The sequence below is a fragment of the Vitis vinifera genome, chromosome 17 (assembly GCF_030704535.1).
Source record: "Vitis vinifera cultivar Pinot Noir 40024 chromosome 17, ASM3070453v1".
Classification (NCBI taxonomy): Eukaryota; Viridiplantae; Streptophyta; class Magnoliopsida; order Vitales; family Vitaceae; genus Vitis; species Vitis vinifera.
The window spans coordinates 10302867-10329444 of NC_081821.1; the positions used below are offsets into that span (position 1 = coordinate 10302867).

The 26578-nt window shown below is 34.3% G+C and overlaps 4 protein-coding genes across 5 annotated transcripts; 2 read left to right on the forward strand and 2 right to left on the reverse strand.

Moving 5' to 3' along the window:
- Positions 1-570: 570 nt before the first annotated feature.
- Positions 571-7799, reverse strand: LOC100853506 (uncharacterized). 2 transcript variants are annotated; one of them, XM_010664850.2, is made up of 6 exons: positions 7677-7799; positions 5725-7585; positions 3155-4150; positions 2194-2419; positions 1284-1426; positions 571-1074 (listed from the first exon to the last, which is right to left on the reverse strand). In XM_010664850.2, the coding sequence occupies exons 2-6, from the start codon at positions 7477-7479 to the stop codon at positions 760-762; spliced, it is 3435 nt and encodes a 1144-aa protein (XP_010663152.1). In that variant the 5' UTR covers positions 7480-7585; positions 7677-7799; the 3' UTR covers positions 571-759. The 2 variants fall into 2 exon arrangements, with proteins under 2 accessions (XP_010663152.1, XP_003634247.1); XM_003634199.4 differs by having other exon boundaries at positions 5725-7792.
- A 648-nt stretch (positions 7800-8447) lies between these two features.
- LOC100241507 (M phase phosphoprotein 10) lies at positions 8448-16664 on the forward strand. Its single transcript, XM_003634198.4, has 13 exons — positions 8448-9301; positions 9755-9816; positions 10460-10577; positions 10704-10811; positions 10945-11082; positions 13292-13360; positions 13449-13490; positions 13680-13748; positions 14210-14281; positions 14388-14441; positions 15309-15450; positions 16205-16267; positions 16362-16664. The coding sequence occupies exons 1-13, from the start codon at positions 8654-8656 to the stop codon at positions 16376-16378; spliced, it is 1602 nt and encodes a 533-aa protein (XP_003634246.1). The 5' UTR covers positions 8448-8653; the 3' UTR covers positions 16379-16664.
- Positions 16665-17080: 416 nt separating this feature from the next.
- Positions 17081-20632, reverse strand: LOC100246841 (uncharacterized). Its single transcript, XM_002278892.5, has 5 exons — positions 20353-20632; positions 19622-19726; positions 18599-18854; positions 18135-18212; positions 17081-17463 (listed from the first exon to the last, which is right to left on the reverse strand). Exons 1-5 carry the CDS (start codon positions 20389-20391, stop codon positions 17327-17329), a joined length of 615 nt encoding a protein of 204 aa, XP_002278928.1. The 5' UTR covers positions 20392-20632; the 3' UTR covers positions 17081-17326.
- A 3198-nt stretch (positions 20633-23830) lies between these two features.
- On the forward strand, positions 23831-26054 carry LOC100250137 (uncharacterized). Its single transcript, XM_002282237.5, has 3 exons — positions 23831-24841; positions 25602-25652; positions 25819-26054. Exons 1-3 carry the CDS (start codon positions 24019-24021, stop codon positions 25863-25865), a joined length of 921 nt encoding a protein of 306 aa, XP_002282273.2. The 5' UTR covers positions 23831-24018; the 3' UTR covers positions 25866-26054.
- Positions 26055-26578: the final 524 nt, after the last annotated feature.

Consider the following 26578-nt stretch of genomic DNA (forward strand, 5'->3'; position numbering starts at 1 on the left):
TTTGATTTTATCCCTCCCTCTCTCGTAAATCAACAATTTTATAAAAATAATTAAAATATTGAACAACATTTATATCAAAAATAAGTTCAAATATGAACTCAGACCGACAAATTTGAAATCATTTCATTCATTTTAATCAAATAATACTAAAATAAATAATTTGATTTTATCCTCCTCTCTTAAAAAAAAACCGCTACTTTGTTACGTAACATATTATTAAAAATATTTTTAAAATTTATATCCAAACAATTAAATTAAATTTTCACTAAAACAACTAGGGGTTAGATATACCAATTCGGGATGTTAATCAAATAACCCTAATTCTTAATCATGTGATGATAAGTTTGTCTGGCTTTAGCTTTACCTTCCAACTAAAGCCAAAAATATGAAACTACCCAAACAAGGCCAAAGTTTGGTCAATTATTTTGGCTTAGAAAATGAGTGAAAAACAAAGGGTAGAAAGTTCCATGGTGACAGGATGTGCTCCCACTCATGCACCTGTAAAGTAACCTGTATCAAATCCAAACTGCGAAAGATCAACCAAGCAGAATCCATGGCAAATACACCAACTCAATGAAAACCAGTCACTTATATCATATTATTAACAAACATTATGTTACAAAGAATCACAAAAGGGAAAAAATATATAAACTCAAAGTCTGGTCACAAATTATTAACAAGAGTTGCAAAAAATTGCTCCAGATTCTGTGGTTTTTACAAACTATGAGTACAAATTGGTAAAATACAATTAAGAGGAGATCAAAGAGAAGTGCTAGGTAAAGAACCCATTAAGATGACATTGTCGCTTTCTTTATGGTCCAATGCCTTTTCCTGCCTTGCCCTTGCAAATAGTCCAGTCAGGAATCCACCACCCAAACCAGTACTACTTAACTTCCTCCCAAGCAAGTCCACAGCTTCGCCCTCCTTGCCCCCACCCCGACCACTTGCCTTCTTGGTGAGCCCTGTGACCTCCTCGGCCCTTAGTTGCACCCCGCAGGGACAGTTTGTGAGCTTTCTGAAGCAAGATTTGTGGAAAACCAATTCACAGGATTTACATCTGTCAACCTCACCTTCCTGTTGATGATATAGTATATGGGTTGATCATATCAGTCATGATTAATAGACAATAACTTGAGGCTGGTTTTGGGCTGTCTTAAGGGCAAAATGAAAATAATTAAATTTTCAGGAGAATTTAGTTTTACGACAATATACAATCTTATGGTGCCCATGCTCATCAAGCCATACAGGCCCTAAAAAAGGAATCAATACAATGAATAACCCACCTGAAAAGGGAAAATGAAAGAAGACGGGTCATTACAGGCTTGCCGACCATTACAAGGGACGCCAACATCACAGCATATGAGGCATTGCTCTGTGATATGCTCCAATATTTTCCTTGAAACGGTTTCTACCATCACCGGTAATGCTGCAACAAGAGTTCTCATACATCAAAAATGTCTAGAAACATGAGATCAAATAACAAAAATTGTGTCAAACATCTACAAAATATTCTTTTACAAGTAACATTTAAGTTGATGAAAGGAAGATGTTTGGCAACCTTTTTATGCTGCTCCATATTAGGTTAAATAAAAAATAGAAAATTAAAGGAGCCAGGTCTAGGCAAAAACTGAACTCTAAAGCACACAAAGAAGAAAAAGCAAAAAAGGCCAATATAGGATTAACTGTAATATTATCATATTTTAAACTGAGGAAGATCAACATCAAATATTGACTTTTGAAACTTTGAAACTTGTCATGCCCCTAGCTAAAAATAAAAAAATAAAAAATAAAACTTGACAGCTTGAGAGGCACATTGTCATGCCCCTAGCTAAATGATAAAACATTTCACCGGAGCAACTCAGATCTGATGTTTTGCTCACTAAAAGAGTTGTCCAAGAGATAGGTTGTGTGAGGCTTATAAGATTGGCCATCTGTTTCTTAGAGGCATTTAGTTGATTTTGAGTTGAGCTTCTAGAATATTTAAATGATCATATATTTATGCACCAAACAGGCCCATTTCAAAAGCTGTATAAAGTACAACTGAAGAGAATGTGGGTATTATTGCACCTTAGATAATTCTGAAACCTAAGTAGATGCAATACATTAGATGCATCTGAACAAGAGGGTATGGCTCCTAATAGGGCAATAACTGAATCACTGAAAAAAAAGAATAGGATTTATATAACAGCTAACCTGAAAATGCCCCCTTGGACAGATCAATAAGGTCTCTAAGTGCAAAAAAATCATTGCTTTCAAGAAGATATCGTCGAGACCCCAGTCCTTTGTTGACAGACCTACGGAATGGACAGCGAATGTATGGAAGAATAGCTCCTATCTTCTTTCTGACACCTGTAACATGAAGCAAGGCTGGGACCTTCGAGAATAGGAAAGGATTAACAGCACTGACACAAAGCATGGGCTGCAATAAAGAAACTTCTGTCAAGGAAATCTAGCAACAGTTAAAAAGATCTAAGAAGGAATTGAAAGCATAACCTAATTTCTAATATAGAGAAGTGCACAATTAAAAATGCAGCTGAGGTGCATGAGCCATCTGAATACCATAAATGAGTGCAGGATGCCTCTTGGTTGGATAGTTTTCATAAACAAAATTGAAAACTTAATCTTAGTTTCCCTGAATAAAACACTTCACAGACACTTTAGAGAGGTTTTGACATCTTCGGGAAATTTAGGCTTTGGGAAAAAGAAAAAAAATAAAATAAAATAAAATAAAATAAATGAAGAAAAACTAGCAAATGCTTAGATAGGAAAACCCAAATATTTTAACTTTTAAGTGTATACTAAAATAAATATTTGGTCAATGAAACTGAAATCTATGTTGGCAAGGCCATCAGCTACTTGGTTCTTTCCAAATTGCTTTCAGGCCATGGTGTCAATATCAACTATGATTGTGCTTTTTCTACTATGCCAATGGAATTAAGTTAGCAGTGAGACTTCAGACTTAAAAAGGAGGAAACCTGAGAAAAACTAAATGATATTCAGCGTGCTTAAACATCTTCTAGCAATGAAATATAAATAAATATAATAAATTTCCGCTGCTTACTCTGGACTCTGGAGTAAAATCAACTGATTTACATGGACAGATATCAATAGATAGCAATATAAACTACAAAAGACATGAGAATCTTTAGATTACCTGATCATGGATAGAATCCAGATATGATTTAGCCAATTGAGAAATTGGATATTCAGTAAAATCCCAGTGATGTAAAACTCTGGCTGGCAAGACTGCAGTATCATTCGTATGGCACATGGAACAAAACAATTGACCAGTGTATTCACAAAGCCGAGGTTTGCCCCACCCAAATGTCTGTACAAACTCCCGAACGAGGGTCTTGCCATCATCAAAATGTTTGTGGCATCCTGCACAAGTATAATGTTGTGCCTCTAGCATCTGTTTCATGGATTTATATGGTTGGAGTTCTACCACAAGAGATATGGTCTTCCCTAGAGCGGAAACATTTTCAATATTCACACCTCTGTTAAAGGATGTAGAAGAAGGCATCAGTGTATTTGATGCAAAGGAAGTAGGAACAGCATTTTGGGGGGACAGAAACCAAATCAAAGCATTAGGAGGACTGGACAGAAACCTAAAGTGGAGAATGGAGCGTAAACACTCTTGAATGAGAACACTTCTCTCTGCTACGACATCAGGAGAAGCATTTCCAAAAATCTTTCTGGATTCCCGTTCAACAGAGGACCAAGGAGAAGGAAGATTCCAACCTTGATCAGAAAATACTGTTTTCATCCGACGATAAAGAGTAAAGAAATCACGGTATCGACGTTCAACCTCCCATTGGTCATTGCCACTCCACACTCTTATTTTATAAACAGTGTATTCCTTAACTCCAACCAGTCTTTCACCAAGTGAGACATCTCCCTTCTTTTGCTTTGCACCAATCACTTCAACCCCATCAATGTTCTGTAGCTGTCGAAGTGGTGGGTAAACATCATCTGTACCGGAAGTAGAAGCAGTAGAACCACCATCTCTTAAAGGCAAAGGTAGATGGGATTGGAATGTCCTATTGCCTTGAGTGAATCTAGCCCCAGGAGACTCACTAGACTCGAGCAGAATTTCCTCCATGTCAAGGACAACTTCATCATAGGATTCTTTTAATTCAATATTCTCCATCTGCAATATTTGAATAGATAAGAAGCAACATAAAAGCAGCTCAAATTCCATGAGTAATTGACCCACAGAAGAATGCCCAGTGAAGAAAGACTGATGGGTTGGCACATAGCCACTCTGATGCTTCGTCAATGAAACACTCAAAGTAGGTGGTACAAATTAACCAAAACTATCCATCAGATGAGAACTCTGAATGAGTCATATTCGCAACTAAATTCAACTGAAAGATACGAGCTACCTATGGTTGACTTTTTGCATTTACAGAGACCAAAACAGATGCACATCATTGTTTTCAAAAGAAAAATGATTCATTAAAGCCATTGAACTTCACAAAGTCTATACTATGACATGAAAATACCCTGTAGACTCTTCAATTAGATCATTTAATCAAATTTCCCAATTCTATTGAGATGCTTCAATGATTCCTGCTTTTTCAAATATAGATGAACAAGATGGCAGATCGGAATTTAGGCACCTGAATGAATAGTCTAGTTGTTTTTCCAAGATTCTACGAATAATTTTGTGCATCCACCAGTGTACCAAAAAATCCTAAGTAGCCATTACTTTTCATTTTAACTCAAGCCATGCTCTCTGCATGCCTTATGTGGATAGGAAGAATATTATATCTGTAACTCCCTCTTACAATCTATGTCTGTGGAATGATGCATCATTTTTATCTAATTTAATTTATGGCTTTTTAGCTTTTTCTTTCTTTCTTTCTTTCTTTCTTCCGTTCTTTCTTTCTTCCTTTATTTCTTCTACTTCCCTTTTTCTTTTTTCTAAAATAAGGTGGTTGATGAGTTTGGGGTTAAAATGTAAATTCATGCTTACATGATAAGATTCCAAGTCTTCTAGACAGAACCTTGCTTGTTAAACAATATCCACCACAATTCTTCAGCTTGTCTTGGGTTTTTTTTCCCAAACCTTGCTTTTGGATCATCTATTGCAAGACTGGATATTAAAGGCTACATTAGAGCTACTAAATTTCTCGAACATAGCCTAAAAAACCCCTAGTTTAACAGTAGATTGCACCACCTTACCTCCATGGTGCTGCCAAGCTCCTTTGACAGCACTAATTATTCAGTTGGCGATATTAATTACTAAAATGTATGCAAGAATTTTTATATAAAAATCCTCACCGATTAAGCAAGTTTTGAATTAAAAATTCCTAGTTGCCATGGCACAAGCAAATTCATGGAAAGAAATGAATGAGAAAAATACAAGGCCAATATTTCAAAATTGATGATAACATGAAAGAAAAGAAAACATTTCCAGGTTAGAAACATTATAACTTTATACTATGGAATGCCACATGCATGAAGTCAATTTTTATTCCTATTAAATATAAAAGATATTTTAAGATTAATGCACTCAATATTTTAATTCCTAGTGCCAACCCAATAGTAACTTATAATGGGCCCTGAATGGAATCTGTGCAAGCATCCCTCAATCCATGAACGCGGTTATGCAACCATTCAAAGCAGTCAAGCAAGTTTGCATAACAAGAGGCCAATGTAAATTGAGGATGCAAGCCACTGAACGAGAAGTAAACAATCTTCTGGAAAGTAATGGCTGACCTTAACTGGTGCAGAATGACCTTCAAAGGGATCTGATGAAACAGGAGAATCCTTTGATTCATTCCACATATCATTCTCAAGCATTGATGTGTGTGGATCTGGTTTGTAGCCTTTGAAGAATCCTGCTTGTCTATTTTCTAGCGCTTCAGTTGAAGGAGCATAAACTTGATCAACAGTATTATAAGAAAGTGGATCCAATTGTACTTTTGGTTTCCCCAATTCTGGACTATCTGAGACTTGTCTGTCACCAAGGTCAAGAACTTCTGAGGTGTTTCCATGTTGCTGCTCCCTTTGCATGATACCATTGCTAGTGTTCAATCCTATCCTCAAAGTGGCCTTTTCTGCTAGCGGGTCCTGCTCTGTTTCAAAGATATTGTTAACAGAGCAACTTTGAAGATACTCTTCTGATCCATCAGCACCTTGAATTAGAATCTGATTATTGGTTTCACAAATATCTCTAACAGCTTCTCCTTCCTCTGACTTACCAAGATTCCTTAAGGCATTGAAAACTGCAGAACTGTTTTTAAGGTACTCAGCTGATTCATCAGTAACTTGGACTTGATTAATGGTCACATAAATGTCTTTCACATCTTCTTCTTGCTCTGACCCCCCAGTACTAATTGGGACCAAAGAACAACGTTTGATACACTCTTCTGATTCATCAAGATTGTGAACTTGTTTTATGGCTTTGGGCACATCCAAAACATTTTCTCCTTCTGTTGTCTCACTGATACTTTGAAGCCCAATTGGTGTCACGTAACTTGAATTTGGCAGCATTTTTTCAGCTTTGAGATTCTGTTCCTTCTGCTCCTGAAATTTATCCAACATCAAAGAAGGAAAAGCACTTTCCCCTGTTTCTTGGACAAAATCATCCCAATCTTCTGAACCAAAGGCTAGGGATGAGTTCATAAGCAATGGGTTCCCATTCTCAGCTTTTTCTTCTTGACGATATTGCACATTCTTCCCACGATTCAAATCTGTCTTAAGTTCATCATCTGTCCCATACTTATACATTGAATCCTCATCTTCTGAATGTTCATATCTGGATGAGGTTCCATCTTCCTCACAGCAATTCCCATCCTCCCTCTCCTCAAACTGAAAATTAGATTGCAAATTTAACCCATAAAAGTATCTGTCGACTTCATTAACCACGTGAGATGATGAATCTTCTTCAGCAATCCCATCATTAAACATGGCATCCTCAACAAATTTTGCATTAGCATTCTCTTTGTGGCATTCATTTCCCAGACCGCTTAGCAATGACCCCTTATCCCCACACCCACTCTCCACCCTCAAAGATGCCATTTGACTGCTAGAACCCTCCTCGCCATCTCGTAATTTTGACCCATTCTTTATCGTTCTCTCACCATCGCTCTGTGCTTCACGATTTTCAATTCCATGATCATTTCTACAGATATCTGACCCACCCAAAAATGCAATTCTCCCGTGGTTTTCACAGTTACTATCAAAACCTCCTCCCAAGCTAAAATTCTCCAAACTACCATCCTCCCCAAGCCCAGAACTCCACATAAACCCTAATTCAGAATCGATACACTCATTAAAAGTCCCAAAGGAACTACTACACATACTGGGCGTACCCATGACCGAGTTCGCGCTACAATACCTATCGAACTCAGATTCTCCACAGGAGGAGTATTGAGACAATGGGGAATCATCCGATTTCTGACCCTGGAAGGGCACAAATTCATGTAGCGGATCGGGAGAGTCCTCGCGAGCCGTCTCTCCATCGGTCATCTGATAAAGGATCGAGTCCTTGACCTAGAACCAAAGGCCTTAATCCAAACTGGGATTGCGGTGTCAATGGGATCAGGCAACAGTGGATTATACCCAGATCCTGTCCCTGAGCATAGAGGATTTGAATATAAACACGAAAATGGTCTGAAAAAGTAAGAAGAACAACTGAGAGGATCGGAATCAGAGAGAGAGAGTACCTGCGAGAGCTGCCAGAGCGATGAGAAGAAAGGAGGTTTTGGAAGTGTTTTCTAAATTCCGAGAAATCCGAAAATGTTATCCATGTTTTCGTTTTGAGTTTTCGGTTTGTATTTTGTAATGGAAATATTATCTTCTTTTATATATATATTGGATTTATTTTTTCCCTTTCATTCCAAGCATATTCATTTGTTAAAAAATAAATAAACTTTTAGGAAATAAATTTAATTTTTTTAATATTTAAAAAATTTTATTGTTCAAATATTTAAAAGAGTATAAATATTTTAAAAAAAAATTATATTTGCATTTATCAAAATTCTCTTTGCATCTACATTTTTAATGAATTTTTAAAAATATGGAATCCCTAAATTATCCTATGCATAAAAACTCGTCAAAGTTCCCATTTTTTTATTTATTTTCTTGTAATCTTTGCATAATTTAGGGAAAAGATGTCATGTTTTTCATCGATACATAAATAAATAATTATTTTTAATGATGATGTAAGTGTAGAGAGTTATTTTTTTTTTTATCGTATTTTTTGAGTTGGGAAAAGAAGGTGTAATGAAAAAAATTCACCATAGGATGAAAAGATCTAATATTATAAAATATTTTGTATGTAATTTGGTGTAGGGGTAATTGAAAAGATCCCCTTCAACATAATTTTTAGTATATAATTTCAAACTTGCCAATAAATTAGGGTTGTAGAAACAAAATAATAACAATAAATTTATACATTTTAAATGAACAAACGGGCTAATTCAGCTCCCTGGGCTTAGTTAGTACGGGTCAGTGCCATGTTTCATTGGGCCTGGGCCCAAGTCAACTTTGGTCAAATGAGAGAGAGAAAAACTAAAATCACCAGCAAACATTGAAGCACAACATTAGACACATTCTCGGCTCCAAAACGACGTCGTTCCCCGTTACCACCAACCTAAAACCCTAAACCCTCTGAAACAATCCAGGGTTGGAACTCACCACCATGGACACCGTGCACCGCCTCAAGTCGACGGAGCCGCCGCTATGGCTCTCACCGAGTTCCGAACTCTCGCAAACGGCTCGTGCAGCTTCACAGCACCTTTTCGCTTCTCTAAAACCATTTGCTCCCAAATCGCCCTTTGATCGCCTCCTCGTCGACGGATTCGACGCCGAGCAAATTTGGCAGCAGATTGACATCCAATCTCAGCCTATTATCTCCAGCCTCCGCCGCCAGATCAATCGGTTTGAGAAGAATCCGGAGGAAATTTCGAAGATTTTTGGTCGGAAGAAGGTTCGAAGAGTTGAAGAGAAGGTTCGAGAGGTTGAGCAGAAGGTTCCAGAAGAGGAGATTGGGGGTTTTTCTGAAGAGGAAGATGAGGATTTGGAGGAGTTTGACGAAGATAGCGAAGAGGGAGAGGACGAGGAGAGAGAAAGCGAAGAGGATGAGGCGGAGGACAACGAAGACGGCGGAGGTGGTGGAATCGAGGATAGGTTTTTGAAAATTAAGGGTCTGGAGGAGTATTTGGAGGCAGAGGAGGACAGAGAGTACGGATTGAAAAATAAAAAAGGTGGTAGCGATGCTTTGAAAGATGGTGAGGACGAGAATGAGGATGAGGAGGAGGAAGAGGAGGAGGAGGAGGAAGATGACGAGGTGAGAGTGTTCTTGTTTGAGCTTCGTTGGACAGTTTTTGGCTTGTGGTTCCATAATTTTTCCTTTGTGGTTGATAATTACATGCTGTTCTGCTTCTTGGCTATAAGAAGAATAAAAAAATTAAAAAAAAACATATGAACTACAAATAGTTGTATTAGAGGATGTCAAGTGATGGTTTTGGTTTTTTGGGTGTGATGAAAAATTGTAATAATCAAAGATTTTGATTATTTTCCTTCTTCACAATTTTTTTCCTGGGAACCAAGCAAAGCCTTGAAGAGAATGTCAACTTGTCTCTGCTATGAATTGTGTGATTTTGATTTTATAATATTTGATAAGATGTTTGATGGTTGAATTTGGTTGAGAGAATGCCTTTTTGTTCTCTTAACTTGGTTTTTAGGATGCATCTGTTTTCCCTTTCTTTTGATCATTTTTGTTCAATTTTTGCTTTTGCAGCTTGGAGCTTTTGACCTTGATGATGGGGAAAACGAAGGCATGGATGAATTGGATGATATTAAGTAATGTTTCATCTCTCGTCATCCCTGTTTCAATCCATTTTGATCTATGTGCTGATGTGGTACAGGTCACAAGATATTGAGTATAACTTGTTTGGTTCTTGTTTTATTTGCTCTAAGTTCTTATGATTACACTGGAATGCTTTAGGTAAAGTAGTAGATTAGTTGTCCTTGACTGGAATGAAGGCTTGTAGATGAAACACAAACACACTCAACTCTTATGCATTTTAGTGTTGCTTGCATTAATAAAAGAAATAGCAATAACGGTAAAAAGTTGGAATGCCACAGGGTGGTGCAATTGAGTAATGTGGTGGTTTTCCTGAATCATGATGATGGTGAGTTTGCAGTGTGGGCTGTAGAGTGGCAGCTGCTGCAGTAACATAGCGGTGGCTAGGCAGTGAAACTTTTGAGTGGTGGTGGTGTACAGTGATAAAACAAAAAGACTATTATCATACTAAATAAAAGATGGCTAATATGACTCAAACTAATGAAACATGTCATATATGATGTGTCCTGATTCAAAAGAACTTCCAGCATTTTCAAAATTCTCATTAAGCTATTTTAAGTAATGTATTTATGAATATTATCTAACTGGTTTGAGGGTATAATTGATTTTTTGGTTTCACTGTGCATCTTCTGTCTTCAGATATGAAGATTTCTTTGGTCCTAAAAGGAAAGTTTCAAAAAAATCCAAATTGACTGATGGGTTGGAAGACTCCGACAGAAGTGATGAACAAGAAGATGATCAGGCAACTGATAATAAGGTAGCGTTATTATTATCTTCACATACTTTGTATCTAACAAATTCATGCTTACTCTATATAGCAATGAAAGTCTTCTTTCTCTAGAATGAATTTAAATAATCATTATTTAGTCCTCTTTCCTTACAGAACAAAGTTCTTTCTACCCATGAGAAAGAGCGTGAGAATGTTCGAGCAAAGATAGAGGAGATGGAGAGAGCAAATTTGGAGTCAAAAACTTGGACCATGCAGGGAGAGGTAACCTTTTTTGTTTCTGACATTTTTGTGTTAGAGATGAATTACATTTATTCAAATGCAAAGTGTGCTTTGATATGAATGTGTGTTTTTAAAATATGAATTTGACACTGCTTACTTTGGTTTTTGATTGCAGGTAACTGCTGCTAAAAGGCCAAAGAATAGTGCTTTAGAAGTTGATCTAGATTTTGAGCACAATGTGAGACCTCCTCCTGTAATCACAGAGGAGGTTACAGCATCCCTTGAAGATTTGATCCAAAAAAGAATCCTTGAGGTAAACTCCATCTTCTAATTGATATATTTGAAAACAGCAGGACATAAAATGCTGAAAACACAATAGTTTTGTAGGTGCTTGTTATGGGGATGATCATAAAGTAATCGACTTTTGTATTTGTTTATATATGGTCATTTAATCTGCCTAAGATAGTACCAGCTGCATGCCACCTGATTTTTTGTTTGTGGGATACTATTTTTCTAAAGGGATTGGAACATTTTCCAGCACCAACAATTAATATAGTAGGGATGGTTGTTAGGGGCCACAATAGATCAGTTTATATCATGTCAAGATAAATGATACTAGAGATTTACTCAATGCTAGAGATAAAAGCAAACTTTTAAGTTTACACTATGTTTTAAAATTTTATATCATTTTTTTTAATCATGAGGTATTTTTAATCTTTATCATTTTGAAATATATAAAGTTTTGCTTTGATTAGTTTAATTATTTAATTGTTTACCTATAGGATATTTATTTTTTTGTTTGATCAGAAAATGACCTATAGGGTATTTATAAGATAAATTATTTTAAATTTTGTACAAATTTAAAAAATGAAATTAGTAAATCTACCAATTTTTTTTTTTTTTTTTTAAAAAGAACAAAGTTATCCTCAATATAAATCTACCAAATTTGTGTCATTTTCATTGTTTTTAAAATCGGACTAGACCGGCCGGTTCAATCGTCGATCGGACCCTGGTCTGGTTCAGTTGAACTTCTAAGCCGGAAGGGCTTTGAACTAGCACAAAATCAAATGGTTCGTTTGGTTTTCAGCGAACCGGTCAACATGTGGGTTGACCAAAACCTCAATGGGCTTTGCCCACACTGGGCCCAAGATTTCTTGTTCTCCCATTGAACAACTTACCCATACCTGCATGTGCAAGTTATTTATACAACTAATTATGTTTGTGAGTTTCCCTTCTTTTAATATAATTTTTCTGTGTTTATCTATCAAAAAAAAAAATTATGTTTGTGAGTTGCCGATGTGGAATGTGGGATTTGAACCTTGGATCTAAGGTTGCCAAAAGGAGGAGCCAACCATTATGCTGCACACTTCTTTTGATTAATACATATAACTATATATTATATTAATGCTCTTTTCAAATTTTTATAATTTAGAACATTTAAACAAATATAAGTATTTATATTCATGCTTATTTTTATAATAATTATTAATAATAAATATGAAAATAATATGAATTAATTAATATAATAATTTTTGAAATTTTAAAATAATAAAATGCATAGATACGTAGATAAAATTAAATGTTGTAATTTTATTTTCATATATATATATATGTATATTTTTAAATTATTTTTAATTTTAATAAAATATAAATTATATATTTATGACATCACTGGTTCGACTACGGTTCGACCACCGGTCCGATTAGTTGACCGTGAAGCAGTAACTTTTCCGGTTCAATGATCAGTCCGGTTCTGAAAACATTGGTTATTTTCGAGTATTGGTGATGGGTTGTGTTAAAATTTTCACCCCTAATGGTTAATCATTTGCAAGTGCGCACCTTTCCATCAAATGGCAATTTCAGCCCAAAAATATCTTTATTGGCTTTCTATTTTTTGAAGTGCAAAGGGGAATTGATTTATCAACCCAAATGGTGTTCTCTAGAGTAAGATGATAAAAGTAATTTCCACTTTACTAAGTTAGGACTATTTCCCAGGTTTTTGTAGAATTCCTATACGGTTGGCAAAAAACAAGCAGTTTCCTTTTCACCTTTCTCATTCTTCTATTTAACCCTTGCTGTGATCACTCTGTTACTTGTGGAGCTGTTCTTCTTAAAGAAATTTTTCAGAACCATCCTTCAAAAGATGTGGAGCAACAGATTCTCCTTTCTGTTCCACTCCTAACATGACATCACTTTATGAGTTACCAACAGAAGCACCTGGTGCATCTTCAGTTAGCACCTTTAATATATTTATTCTGTTTACCTATCAAAAAAAGTTACAGAAATACCACTTGCACAGCAGCTAGAGTGATGTTTCCTGAGAGAACTCTTGAACAATATTTTCCTTTGATCCAATGATTCTTTGCTTCTTGAGTCACTGTAGCTCTTGTATTTTAAGCATTAGATATCTGTGTGAACTCCAAATCTCTCTCTTTCACACATACGCCCTTACGCACAAAACAACACTCAAGCAACAGAACAGTAGGTTACTGACCAAAAATAACTGTGTTATAATGTTTTAGGGTCGTTTTGATGATGTTCAAAAGGCTCCACGTCTACCGTCTAAGGCACCGAAAGAAGTTAAAGAGATGGTAAGCATTTTTTTTTTAAAAACAACTAATTCTTTGTCATCTGTAATGTCCATCTAATTTTTATCCACCTTTTCCTTGACACTTGCAGGATGAAAATAAGAGCAAGAAGGGTCTTGCTGAGATTTATGAGGTCAGCATTTCCTGATAGTTAGTTGTCAGATTTTCTTCTCATGTTTCCATTGCTGTAGACTGGATTTGTTATGATAGTGTTATTTTATGATGATGTGGCTATTGATTGTTAATCTCTTTTATTTGCTTGTTCAGCAACTTTAACTAGCAAGACTTGAAGTCTAAAGAACTTCTCCTTTAATTATTGCAGGAAGAATTTGTTCAGAAGACGAATTTGGATTCTGCCCCATTGTCCTTCTCAGATGAACAAAGGAAAGAGGTATTACTTTTGATTGTTTTACTACTACATTTGCTATGATTCTTTGTCCTTTGTGTCAATTATTTTATCATTGTTATATGGGTTTAATTTTCAAGGGACTTTCTCCTGGTTATGTAATTTTTCTAGGCTTGTACATCGATATATTCAATTGTCCCTTGCATGTCAGATAAAGGGGAGTTTTTTTTAGTGCTTTTTAAATTGTATATGTTCATCTCTGCAAGTAAAAAAAGAAAAAGAAAAAAAAAAAGAAAAAAAAAAGGAAAAGGAGATGCTTGCACATTTATTTATGCCTATCATTAATGTGTGAGCATTTCTTTCTAGGCAATAAGCAAATACATAAGAATTTTACATTATGCTTCACTAGATCTAGCTGCTTCTTTCCCCAGCGTTGTGCTTCCTTTCCTATTCGAGTTTTAATGGTGGTAGATTTGCTTAACCTTGGGTCGATCTTCTTGGGTCAGGCAAGCATGCTGTTCAAGAAACTTTGCTTGAAGTTGGATGCTCTCTCGCATTTCCACTTCACTCCAAAACCTGTATGCTTCTTAGTTACTATTGCTAAATTTATTAAGTACAATATATACTTGAATTTGTGGACTTTTCTGTTCTTGTATTTATCTATATTGAGTTGGACTTGAACAGGTTATAGATGACATGTCTATACAAACAAATGTACCTGCTCTTGCAATGGAAGAGGTAAACAGGTCTCCTTATTTTTCTTTGTATATTTTAATTTGCTCTGGCTATTCACCTGCTAACATTTGTCTTAATTTCACCCTATTGAGGCTTATAACCTCGAGGCTATTGTGTCTAAAATTTTCAAAAGCTTTTAATGGGTTTGGGGATTTGTGGGCTTTTGGCATACATATTTTGTAACAGGTTTAATTTTCAATTTTCATTAAGTTTTAATGGGTATTGTGTTTTGGTGGGCTTTTGGTATAGATTTTACAAATTTTGGCTTGGGTTGAACTTTTTACAAAATAAGGGTGTTTATTTTAATTAGCTTCTAATCGACCTTTAAATGGTGGGGGAGAAAAAGAGATTGAGAAAAATAAATAGAAGAATTGTCGAATGCTTTTGTTGATAGATATAGGGGAAAAAAAATAGAAGTATTGAACATGATCATAATTCATAACTTCTTGGAGGGGATCCTACTAGTGATTGTAATGGTAGTGTTAAAGATTATTAGATGAAGTTATGAAAGAGAGTTTAACTTTAGAAGAACTAAATTTAAAACTATTGGCAATGACAAACAATTAATTTTGTTATTATGAGTTTTATGGTTTCCTTATTATTTAATTTTCGTGTAATTTTGTCAATATTTTCTTTTCTTTTCTTTTTTTTTTTTTGGAGAAATTTACTTTTTCCACCTTGAGGCTTATGCATTGCTTCATTTGAGCAAAATGCCTCAACACTGCTGTTAGCTTTTTACAACATTTTAACCATAGGTTTGATACTATGCTAAGCTATCAACTCTTCTAAAAGCTTAAGCTGTCGGGATATGAACTCCTCAATGTATATAAGGCTAACAACTTGCAAGTACTATATGTATACCATGGACAGATTGCACCTTTGGCAGTTTCAGATGCAGCTATGCTGGCTCCTGAAGAAGTCTTTGAAGGCAAAGGAGACATTAAGGAAGAAGCAGAGTTAACACAGGCAGAGAGGAAGAGGAGGAGAGCAAACAAGAAGAGGAAATTTAAAGGTGGGCTGAGAATTTTCCCTTTCTAGAATCATTCATTTAATTTCAAATTCTTGTTTTTAGTATGATCCATTAAGGATGAAGGTGCATTTTGGTTGTGCACACCCAGATCAGCAAGATTCATCTTGGTTTCTCCAGTTGGGGGGAATCTTTGTTTAAACCTAGCCCAGCCACTTGTATGCAACTGTTCTAATTCATCTAAAATATACTAGACATTGAAAGGTTTGCTAGAGTCCAGGAAGTTCATATATCAAATACTAACAAAGATCTTTATTGCACATCCTTTTTGGGAGAGAGACATATCTTAGCAGCTAAAGTTAGACAGAGTTGCTGTGGAAGTTTTATTGGCTATCAATCCCAATCATTGCCTTACTCCTAGAATCATTCTCAGATTAGCTTCCATTCTCTGGAAATTCTTAGTGGTATTCATGTCTATATGAAACATCACTCCTTCCCTAGCAACCTTGGAGTTTTGGAGCAAGGAGGGGTGGTTGTGTTTGCTTGTGGTAGTTTCAATTTGGAATCAAGTAAAATTAAAGATTCTCTTATCTCCAAACTTTTTTGTCAATGTCAATGTCAATGAATTCGTCCAGTTGGGGAACTGATTTCTAGTACAAAAACCATCAGAACTAGGACTATACTTGCCATTATTGCAATAGGTTGTTGTCATGTACTCTGATTGTGGTTCTTATATAAAGTATTAATCGTTCCATTTACCTGACTTCACTTCAACTGCTATTTTTGCACATGATTACAGCCAACACAACAAAAAGAGCTGCAAAGAAGGCACAGGACGGCACATTGCAAAACAATAAAGAGGGTAAGTTAAATATTCTCACCACCCAATGACCTTTTCTAGAAAACTTAATCAACATATATCATATTCCTCACCTCAACTCTTCATAACAATGCAGGCAAAGAAGAAGCATGAGTTCTCACATAAGATTTCAATTGACAACAATCTCGGAATGCCTTCAACCTAAAAACAGTTGCAGTTTCAGCACTGCTGGCTGATGGAAGGTGGTCTTCATTACTTCCTCAGGACTTTGGAAGTGAGGGGGGGGAGAGGGTGGAAGAAAAAGATGAAATGCATCTAGGAGTGCCTGGCAGAATGTTGGCTGGGGTTAGCCACTTCTGTTGTTTCAATGTAATTTTTGGAATTACAAAAGAATTTTGATTCGTGATAAGTTAATAATTTATTTTTCATTTACATCCAAGTCATGTTATCATTCCTTAGTATTATTCTTGCAACTGTCAATGATTATTGCGTAGCAACAAGAAGTGATTGTATCAAGCAATTAAGCATCTATTTTCCTTTGCATAAAAGTTCAAAGTTGTGACCTTGAATTTAAATGGTTTATACCATATTGTGAGACCAATTTTCAATCTTTCCTCTCGTAACAGTTTATTGCATTTTCCACCCTCACCCATTCACACTCGCAAGTCCCAAGTGAAATTAGAAGTGAAATTCTCAACAAGAACTTATGAATCCCGTTGAATAAATGGAGTTCAAAAATTAGATGAGAAGGAATCAATAAAAGCTAAATTCTCATGAGGTATCAGTTCAGGTTTGGTTAACCCTTTTCTGCAGAAACTGGTATGATATGTAGCTGAGTAAATATCATGGAAGATGTGAATAAAACAAACTTTCAATATGCCTATGATCAAGATCGACACCATTTTTATACAAAATTATTGCCAAAATTTTATGCTTCTGCATGCTTCCAAGTCTTCTTTTCCCAAACCACATCTTCTGGGAAAATGGAAATAAATGCTGGACATAACCATTTAATCAGGTAATCCAGTTCTCTCCTCTTGTTATCTATACCTATTCTTCTGCAGGAAAAAGAAGGGTTTCACCGCTGCACTTATTGCTGTTCTATTTATTCAACTTCCCTTCAAGCCTGTCAATTGCAGCGCCAACACCACCCTTCGCTTGTCCTATTTGATCTGAATCAGGATAGGCAGCTAGTCTTCCTTCATTTGCTGTCTCTAACAGCTTCAAATGAGCCCAACCTGTCAGCAAATTCCATAATTTGGTTACATGCCCTGCTTCCCTCACAGTTTGAATGAGTTCTCTAATTTTATACACACTGTGTGTGTACGGATTGCACCCCTCTTTTTCAGTCCATAATGTTTCTTTGCCTATCAAAAAAGAAAGAGTGCTCTAATTTTCCTTTTCAATATCACCTGGGGATGCAACTTCCCATGCTACCCATCTAGATTAATACAAGTTATCAAATCTTACAATTTACAGCCGTCTCATAAACAGGCCATAAATATTATTCCATTGCTTTTTATATAACCAATTTCAGATGGAGATATATTAATATTTTTGGGATAGTACTGCAGTACATAATTACATGACCATTGTTTAAATTATAAAAGGTGCTATAACCTTTGTTTTTGGTGTTCATGAAATAACAGTTATTCAAATAAACATGATATTAGGACAACCCAAACAGTTTACTATGATGGGATATGGGACAGCAACCCTATTAAGGTGATTTGTCACAATAGCCAATATTTTTTTGTTCTAATTTCTGGTAATAACTGATGTGTAGCACTTATTTAAAGACTGTCTTAGAGCCCACATGTTATGTCATTTTATAAAATAAATAAATAAATAAATAAAAAACTTAACAAATACAAAATACAAATCAGATGATAAGATGAGAATATATTACCAAGGGGGAAACCAAGTGCTGCTCCCAGAACTGAACCCAGCAGCACATTCCTTGCACGCCAACGAATCGACCCTGGCACTAATTAAATAAAGTAAAAAAGACAAAAAGTCAAATAGCCAGAGATGACTGCATTTCCTCAGTTCTATTCTCATATTCAAGGCTTTCAACTTTGGGTTAATTGAACCTCTTTCACCCCAAAAGTGAAAACAACTTTGCCATAAATTCAAATTACAAAATCAAGCATAAATGCACAAGATATTAAACTTCAACTTCATGTTAAACTTCAGTGAGTCATGTAAGTGAAGTTAATATGCTGAAAATAGTATAAATCTTTATAACTATGAACTCAAATCACCAGATGGTATAAATTTTTAATAAGTATATAGGTGCCATAAAGGAACTGCAAGCAAATTTAAAAGTTCAAATGAGAGAACAGGTCTGATGCATTAGTTATGAATTCTTACTAATTAGACCAAACGTTGCAGCAGTGAGTGAACCAGCTCCAGCAATATTAAAAACATCATGTACACCTCGTTTTTCAGCAAAAAAATTCTGTAGAGTATAGAATGCAGCAGTGAACATCCCAAGGCGTACTCCACCAACTATGGACCCACGAGTGACTCGGATGAACCTTTTCTCCATTGCATCTCTCATTAACCTATATTGCTCCCGCTTGTCTGGTGTGCTCCCAAGCTTCAGCATCACTTCTGCATCCTTGCTCTGCCATAACATTGTAATCATCATTAAAAGTTTAATTGGATTGTGCACAAGAAGACAATGAAAATTATTTAAGATACACTGTTTACTAAGACCTAAAATCTATAGGAAATCATAATTCATACCAACACTAGAACAAAAATGTGTCAAGAAAGATCGGTAAAGTAAGAATAATTTGCGCATGTAAGTTTCAGTTAAATTCATTAATTCAAAAGTTTAGTTTGCATAATATTAAGCTGTGGTATCCTTAAAAGATAGCTTCTATAATCTCAATATCCGCATATACAAGTCTTCTCTTCGTACTCCTTCCCTCCTTTTGAGTTATTCTATTCAAGAGGAGCATGACTGCATAGGAAGGAGGACAGAGAAGATCATTGGATGGCTCTGTTGAACAGAACACTTAGGTTATGTTTGATTTTCAGAAAGTACTAAGGAAAGAAAAAAAGTTCAAGAAAATGATTTTCTCATGTTTGGTTATACTATGGAAAACACGAAAGAAAATCAAATATAATTAAAGTTAGAAATTTATGCATTTTCAAATTATTTAATCTTTATATCAATGAACTAAAATGAGTTTGAAATAGTATATAAAAATAATTTATTCACTTTAAATGTATTTTTTATTTTCTTTCACTTTTTCTTTTCTTCTACTTTTCCTCTATATTTCCTTTTCCTATCATTTTCCCTCAAATTTTCTGGAAACCAAGCTTAGCTTTAATAAGTTCCTAAGAAGATATGCATTTGAAGCAGTTTTCTGTATGGCAACTTACCACAGAAGCAGATGCCTCCTTGCTACCTCCATATAACATGCCAGCAAGCACACCAAGTACAGTCGCAGTGCCCCAATTAACAGTTCCAGGGATCTTTGAGGTACCCTAATTGTGTGGAGAAGACAAGATTAGCCTCTAGATATATCACAAAATCAACATGATCATAGAATCATAATAGTCATACACATAATATCTATTCTGCCAATACACATTCATAAAGCTATAATATCTGAACTATTTTCCCGGAAAACAAACTTAAGAAAAATCAACCAGGAAAAATATTCTATCCCCAAATTCAATGCAAAGCACAATAGAGCTGCTCAAAAACCATGGAGGTTTCCCTGAACAGAACGAACCAAAATATATGTACTACCGAAAATGAAAATTTGTAAAGGACACAAACAGTTAGGGTTTCTCATTTTGTACCTTGGATTCATATCAGATATTCATGAAATTTTCTTATGGTTCACCAAATCAGTACCATTTGACACAAAAACCACTTAAAAGGCACTAGAAATGGCCTGAAATGAATTCAGACAAACAAAACCTTAACCCCCCACCTGGTAGCTAAAAAAATCGATTAAAAACAAAGAAGATTTGCAATTGAAATCTCGATTTTTTTTGCCTAATTTTTCTCAGCAGCTAAACAGAAGATAACCCAAATTCAAGAGCAAGTAAAAGCCAATATCTAGCACTGTATATAAAAAAGAAATGTAGACTGAGATGCTTACATTCGATAAGGTTTCTTCAGTTTTTTCTACATCTTCCATGGCCACAGAGCTTCTCAAATCTCTAATGAACTGTTTGGTGGCTGAGAAGAAAATTTGAAGCTTTCCTGTGAGAAGTTTATCAATAAGGCAATAATCAGTTCATATGTGTATTTTTATTTTCCTTGGTTTTCTCAGCAACCAAACGGAAGCTACTCAGACTCCATGAAGCTATTCAGGAATTCTACCGCCATGGCAGATCGGCACCAGAGGGGACAGAAGTCAAATTACCAATTTATCCCACGAATTGTACAATCCCCGAAATACCCTTTATGTTAATCTTCACAATTTTTGCCAATTGAATTCTTTCTTTTTATTATCAATATTAATTTTAAGATATGATATCAAAATTTTCTTAAAAAAAATATATATATTTTGGAATATTTTCTGTATCACGTTTTTTTTTTCCTATTTTAAAATTTTTAAAAAAAAAAATTATGTATCACATTTTTTTTCTCCTAATTTTTTTCTTTTTTTTTTTTCTTTTTCTACTCATAAATTAAAAATATGTAATTTATTGCTAGAAGAATTTTGATTATATAGAAAGATAATTCTTTATTTTCTTTTTATTTTATAGGATATATTTACTTGATTATTATGACTTTGTCTGGCAAGTGTTTTAAAAAATAATTTTTAAGAATGATTTTTGAGAATTATTATATAATATTTTTTTCTTTGTTTGGTAATTATTTTCAAAAACAAAATTTTGTTCTCTAAAATAAAAAATAGGAAAACACATTTGAAAATAAGAAAATAAAAAACAGTTTTTTATTCTTAAAAATAGAAAATATGATGTTTTTAAATAATATCTTTTAATTATTTTCATTTGTTTTCACTTTTTTTTAAAGGTATTTTAAATAATAATAATTATAAAAAAAATGAAGAATGATTAAAAATGAAGTACTGCCTATAAAAATATTTTTAAAATATATTTAAAACTATAGAAAATGTGTTAAAAACATTTCAAGTTTTCAAATAAATTTTTGTTCTACAAAACATGGAGAACAATTTTTTCTTTTTTTTAAGTCTATTTGATAGCCTGGAATGTTTTTGGCATGTTTTCTATATTTTTAAATATGTTTTGAAATAAACTTTTATATGGAGTGTCCTCTATATTTGTATCATTATTTTTTATTATAGTACTCAAAAAACAAGTGAAAAATCCTCTTTTCTATTTTGGAAAACAAAAAACTATTTCTAAAATAGTTACTAAATAAAGCCTAAGTAAAAAAATAAAAATAAAGAGCTTAGAGCTAATGGGAAAGGAGAGTATAAGTCCAACCTTTTTAATTCATTTTGTGAAAATCATAGGATCATTCATGAGAGTACTCTTTTTTATTTCTCGGAATCTAATGGAGTGCTAGAGAGGGAAAATAAGACTCTTAAGGATATAATGAACACAATGTTGGTAAGTTATCGGACACCCATAAACTTGTGAGGGGAAGCTATCTTCTCCGTTTGTCATATTCAAAACATAATTTCTTATAAGAAACCTAATAAAACACTTCAAGAGTTGTGGAAAAGTTATGCAACTACCATAAGGTACCTAAAAGTGTGGGGATGTTTGGTAAAGGTACTTCTTCCTGAACCTAAGAAATGAAAAATAGGTCCTAAAACTTTTGATATAATGTTCATAGGATATGTTGGGAATAATGTAGCAAATAAGTTTCTAGTTGTTAAATCAAAAAACAACCTCATAGAAGTGAATACGATAATAGGAACCAAAAATGTTGATTTCTTTGAAAACATCTTTCCTGCGAAACCTAGTGGTGAAGAACTAATTCAAAGAACAATTAGAGACTAGTCTAATGAATCCTTTTAAATTGAACTAGAAGAAGTAGAAGAGATAGGAAAGCAAGAAACCTTGGAGATAATTTTTACACCTTCCTAATAGATAAGGACCTTAGGTTTAATAAAGAAGTAATAAGTTTTGTTGATGCATCATTCTATAAGGAGGCCATTAAAAGTGAAATTGAATCGATCACCACAGATAAACCATACATGAGATATATAGATTTTGTGAAGATTATAGGTTGTAAGTGGATTTTAAAAATAAATTAGAGTCTTGTGTCCATAGAGAAGTACAATGCATATTTAGTAGCCAAAGGGGTTAAACAAAGGAAAGGTGTAGATTAGTTTATCACCTTTGTCCTAACCATGATTTCCTCAATTAGAGTTATGTTAGCTCTAACTTCCATTCATAACCTAGTAATACATGAGATATAAGTGAAGGCTACATTGTTGATGTTATGATAAAGCTTTTAAAAGTAAGATATGATACAACAAAATTAGACTTAAGTTTTCACTAATTTATCCATTGTTTGCATTGATATTGATTTGAGTATTCAAGCTTGCATCACTTATATTGTATATGACTTAGGTACATTAAGAGTTGTATAGAAGATCTAAGTCATATTTGTTATAGTCCACAATAGCCACTACAAGACACTATCATTGTTGTAACCTATCCTAGTTTAAGTATATCCATGATAACTACATTAGACTTTATACTTACTGTATTATTTTATTTCTAAAATGCATTGTTTCTCATCCAAGGAATGCCCTTTAGGCAAGTTCTTGACCATTGAATCCTGAAGGTAGGACATCAGTTCCTTGCTACATTGAGATTAATCTTTGAAAAGGGTGAATCTACTTTGAAGACAATGTTTTATTACGTCTCAACCATCCCAATCCAATAAGTACCTAAATTCTTCTTTTGTTTTCCTTGATTGTTGTGTTTTGGGCTTAATTTAGTTGTTACTTAGCTTTAGCTCTCTAGAACATTCAAATTACAAATTTACAACAAATGAGAGAGAAAAAATAAAAAATAAAAATAAAATAATGGGGTGAATCCAATTTGAGAAGGAAAGATGAGAGAGAATAAGAAAGCATAATATTTGAATAATATTCTAATGTTAGAAGGCCCCTTGGTTAAAATAATTGAATTCCCTAATGATAATAATAATAATAAAAAGATTAAATCCTAATAATAACAAATTTGTCTTTTAAAGTCATAATTAGAATTCCTAATCAAAGTAAAAGCTAAAGAACATCATAATTGAGTTTCATGTATTGATTTTCTCATATTTTATTTTATTATAAAAAAATTAAAAAAATCAAATATAATTAGAATTAATTGAAACCTTATGTACATATATTTTTAAATTATTTAATTTTTTTATATGAATTAAAATAAATTAAATGAGTTTCAAATAATCTACAAAAATAATTTATTTATATTATTTTATTTTTTTCCTTCTATTTTCTTTTTATGCCCAACCACTGTTAGTCATAAGTGAGAGGGAGATGGAGAGCAAGTTGCTTGATTCTAAAGCAAACCCAACAACAAAATCTAGGGATTTCTTATGATTTCTCTCTGTCTGAAATACTGAAAAAGCAAACTAAAGCTACGAGGGAACCTCCAAAAGTCCTGAACATCCGCTCAAACAAGTAATAATTCCTTCAAAAAGAGAATGTAAATTCCTAAACAATTCTTCCACCAACCTCATCAACACTACCATGTGAATAAAGTCATCTTCAACCATACAAGCAAAGTATCATTATCTTCCAATACTCAAAAACTTTCTTTCCTTCCAAACACTCCACTCCTCTCCTCTCTCATCCTCAACCATGACTACACTACTACTAGTATTCTTTACAACCACCCAGCTGTTTGCTCTCACCTCACTCGCATTACTGGTCTCCGGCCGTGCCGTCCATGTCAACACATGCCGATCCTACTGCGGCAACATCACCATTGACTACCCCTTTGCGCTCCGATCAGGCTGCGGCCACCCGGGTTTCCGCGACCTGCTGTTTTGCATGAATGATGTGCTCATGTTTCACATAACCTCAGGATCATACAGGGTCCTGGATATCGACTACGCTTACCAGGCCCTTACGCTTGACGACCCCCACATGTCCACTTGTGAGTCGATTGTGCTGGGAGGCAAGGGGAATGGGTTCGCGATCGAGCACTGGCGGGCGCCGTACCTGAACCCGGCTGCAGACAATGTGTTCATGTTATTAGGCTGCTCGGCACAATCCCCACTCTTCCAGGGGTTCCCAAGCAAGCATCTTCCGTGTAGAAATGTTTCAGGGATGGGGTGTGAGGAGTACTATTGGTGTTCAGCTTGGGGAGTGTTTGGGCCAAAGAAGTTGGGGTCTGGGACAGGGCCGCCGGAGTGTTGTGCGGTGCCGTTTGAGGCGATCAAGGCTATAAACCTCACGAGGCTGGAGTGTGAGGGGTATAGTAGTGCCTACAGTTTAGCGCCATTGCGAGAGATTGGACCTGGGGGGTGGTCGTATGGCATAAGGGTGAGGTACTCGGTGCAGGGGAATGAGTTCTGTCGAGCCTGTGAGGCCACCGGCGGCGCCTGTGGGTACGGGAGCGATGGCGTTCGGGAGCTGTGCCTGTGTGGGAGCTCCAATTCCACGTCCAATTGTGATTCAGGTACAACGTTTCTGCCCAGATTACACTTATTTAGACTTTAAGATTATATTTGCTTCCAAAAAGTCTCAAGGAAAGGAAAAAAAAAAAAAAAATCCAAAATAATAATAATAATAATTAAAAATAATGAAAATATTAAAATTTTTATTTTTATTTAATTTTTACGTAAAAAATGTGAAATGAGTTTAAAATAGCATATAAAAATAATTTATTACATTAAATTTAATTTTAATTTTTCCTTACATTTTTTTTCATTTTTCTTTTATTTCTTTTTTTCATATTTTTCTTCAATTTTTCTAGGAACCAAACCCAACCTTTACCAAAAAAAAAAAAAAAAAAAGCAAATGCCACCTTAATTTTCATTTTTGCCAACTCGTCATAAATTTTATTTTTTTATTTGATTTCAAAATTTTAAAGAAAAATACGAGGAAAAGAGAACAATAAAAAAAAATAAAAAATAAATTTAAAGCAATGTTTTTAGAGCAAGACCCGATATCAAACCAAACCAAAAGAGTTATTAGTTCATCCGTTAAGTGATTGATTGGATCTACAAGTTCGATTTTCAAATCGTTGATTTAAAATTTATAAATTATTTTTATATGTTATTTTAAACTTACAATATATCTAAATTTTTAATTTTATTTTATCATATTTTTCAGTTTCCTTGAAATTTTCAAAACCAATCATAATATTTACATTTTTTTTCTTTCTTTACTCTGGGAAACATCCAAACATAGGTTTAATTTGATTGTATACTGTGCAGTGAAGTCATCTTCAAGCAAAGTAGGAAGGTCATTGGCCAACACTTTAGCAGGTATCATAATCACTATTACTCTTCTTCATCATCCAGCAAAAAACAATATTAATAATTCTTCTCTGGAAATGAACAAAATTATGATTTTAAGGCCTTGCTGATCATTTTTGAAAGAAATATTTGCCATGAAAATTTAGGAATTCAATTGGTTTTGAAATGAATGCAGGAATTTTGGGTTGTATAGTAACATGGAGGAAAATGCACCAGACTTGAAGGATTGGAGATTCAAAATCAGCATTCAGCAGCTGGTGATTTTCATTTTGTATTGATTATAATTATTAATTATTAATTATCATTACTTGATTTTAGTGGTGTGTTTGGATGCCATTATTAGGAGCACAAACATTGAGAGTGAGAGATGTAAGCATATTTTTGTGAACTACACATAATTTTTCCATTTCCTCTTTCTTCCATGGAAAATAGTTTTAAAAAGGCTAAAAAAAATGAAATAAATAAATAAATAAATACAATTTACCTTATTTTTCATTTGGGTATACAACATCTAACATAATTGATTTGATTAATTCTAATATTTAATAAGGGATAATTTTTGCTCACCATCTCTAAAGTTTAAGTTAAGTACATTTTATAGAGATTTTATCAAACATCTCTCCCATACTTCTTATTTATTATTTTTATTTATCTTCTCTTTAATTCAAAATAAGAGAAGCAAAATTAATCTTATTTAAAAGTTTGTTTAAACCCTTCAAGTTAGTCCAATTGGTTAGGACAAATACTGAGAAGTATGGTCCTAAATTCTATCACTTGTGATACCCTTAATTTACGCAATGCTGGTTGTTGTGAGAAGATGAGCACCCCGGGTCCTCATAGAGAGTTATAAGGATTTGGTCATGGAAGGTTCCTTGATTAAAAAAATAAAAAAATAAATAGTCCATTTGACAGTAATTCTATAAAAAGTTTTTAAC

Coding starts and splice junctions, on each gene's coding strand:
- LOC100241507 (XM_003634198.4), top strand. CDS start 8,654: ATGGACACCGTGCACCGCCTCAAGTCGACGGAGCCGCCGCTATGGCTC. Junction 13,361..13,448: donor CGAAAGAAGTTAAAGAGATG/GTAAGCATTTTT, acceptor TGACACTTGCAG/GATGAAAATAAGAGCAAGAA. Junction 13,749..14,209: donor CAGATGAACAAAGGAAAGAG/GTATTACTTTTG, acceptor TTCTTGGGTCAG/GCAAGCATGCTGTTCAAGAA.
- LOC100250137 (XM_002282237.5), top strand. CDS start 24,019: ATGACTACACTACTACTAGTATTCTTTACAACCACCCAGCTGTTTGCT. Junction 24,842..25,601: donor CACGTCCAATTGTGATTCAG/GTACAACGTTTC, acceptor TATACTGTGCAG/TGAAGTCATCTTCAAGCAAA. Junction 25,653..25,818: donor ATTGGCCAACACTTTAGCAG/GTATCATAATCA, acceptor AAATGAATGCAG/GAATTTTGGGTTGTATAGTA.
- LOC100853506 (XM_010664850.2), bottom strand. CDS start 7,479: ATGACCGATGGAGAGACGGCTCGCGAGGACTCTCCCGATCCGCTACAT. Junction 2,420..3,154: donor TGGATTCTATCCATGATCAG/GTAATCTAAAGA, acceptor TCTTTATTGCAG/CCCATGCTTTGTGTCAGTGC. Junction 1,427..2,193: donor GTCCAAGGGGGCATTTTCAG/GTTAGCTGTTAT, acceptor CTCTTGTTGCAG/CATTACCGGTGATGGTAGAA.
- LOC100246841 (XM_002278892.5), bottom strand. CDS start 20,391: ATGGAAGATGTAGAAAAAACTGAAGAAACCTTATCGAAT. Junction 19,727..20,352: donor CTGAAGAAACCTTATCGAAT/GTAAGCATCTCA, acceptor CCACACAATTAG/GGTACCTCAAAGATCCCTGG. Junction 18,213..18,598: donor TGCAACGTTTGGTCTAATTA/GTAAGAATTCAT, acceptor TTATTTAATTAG/TGCCAGGGTCGATTCGTTGG.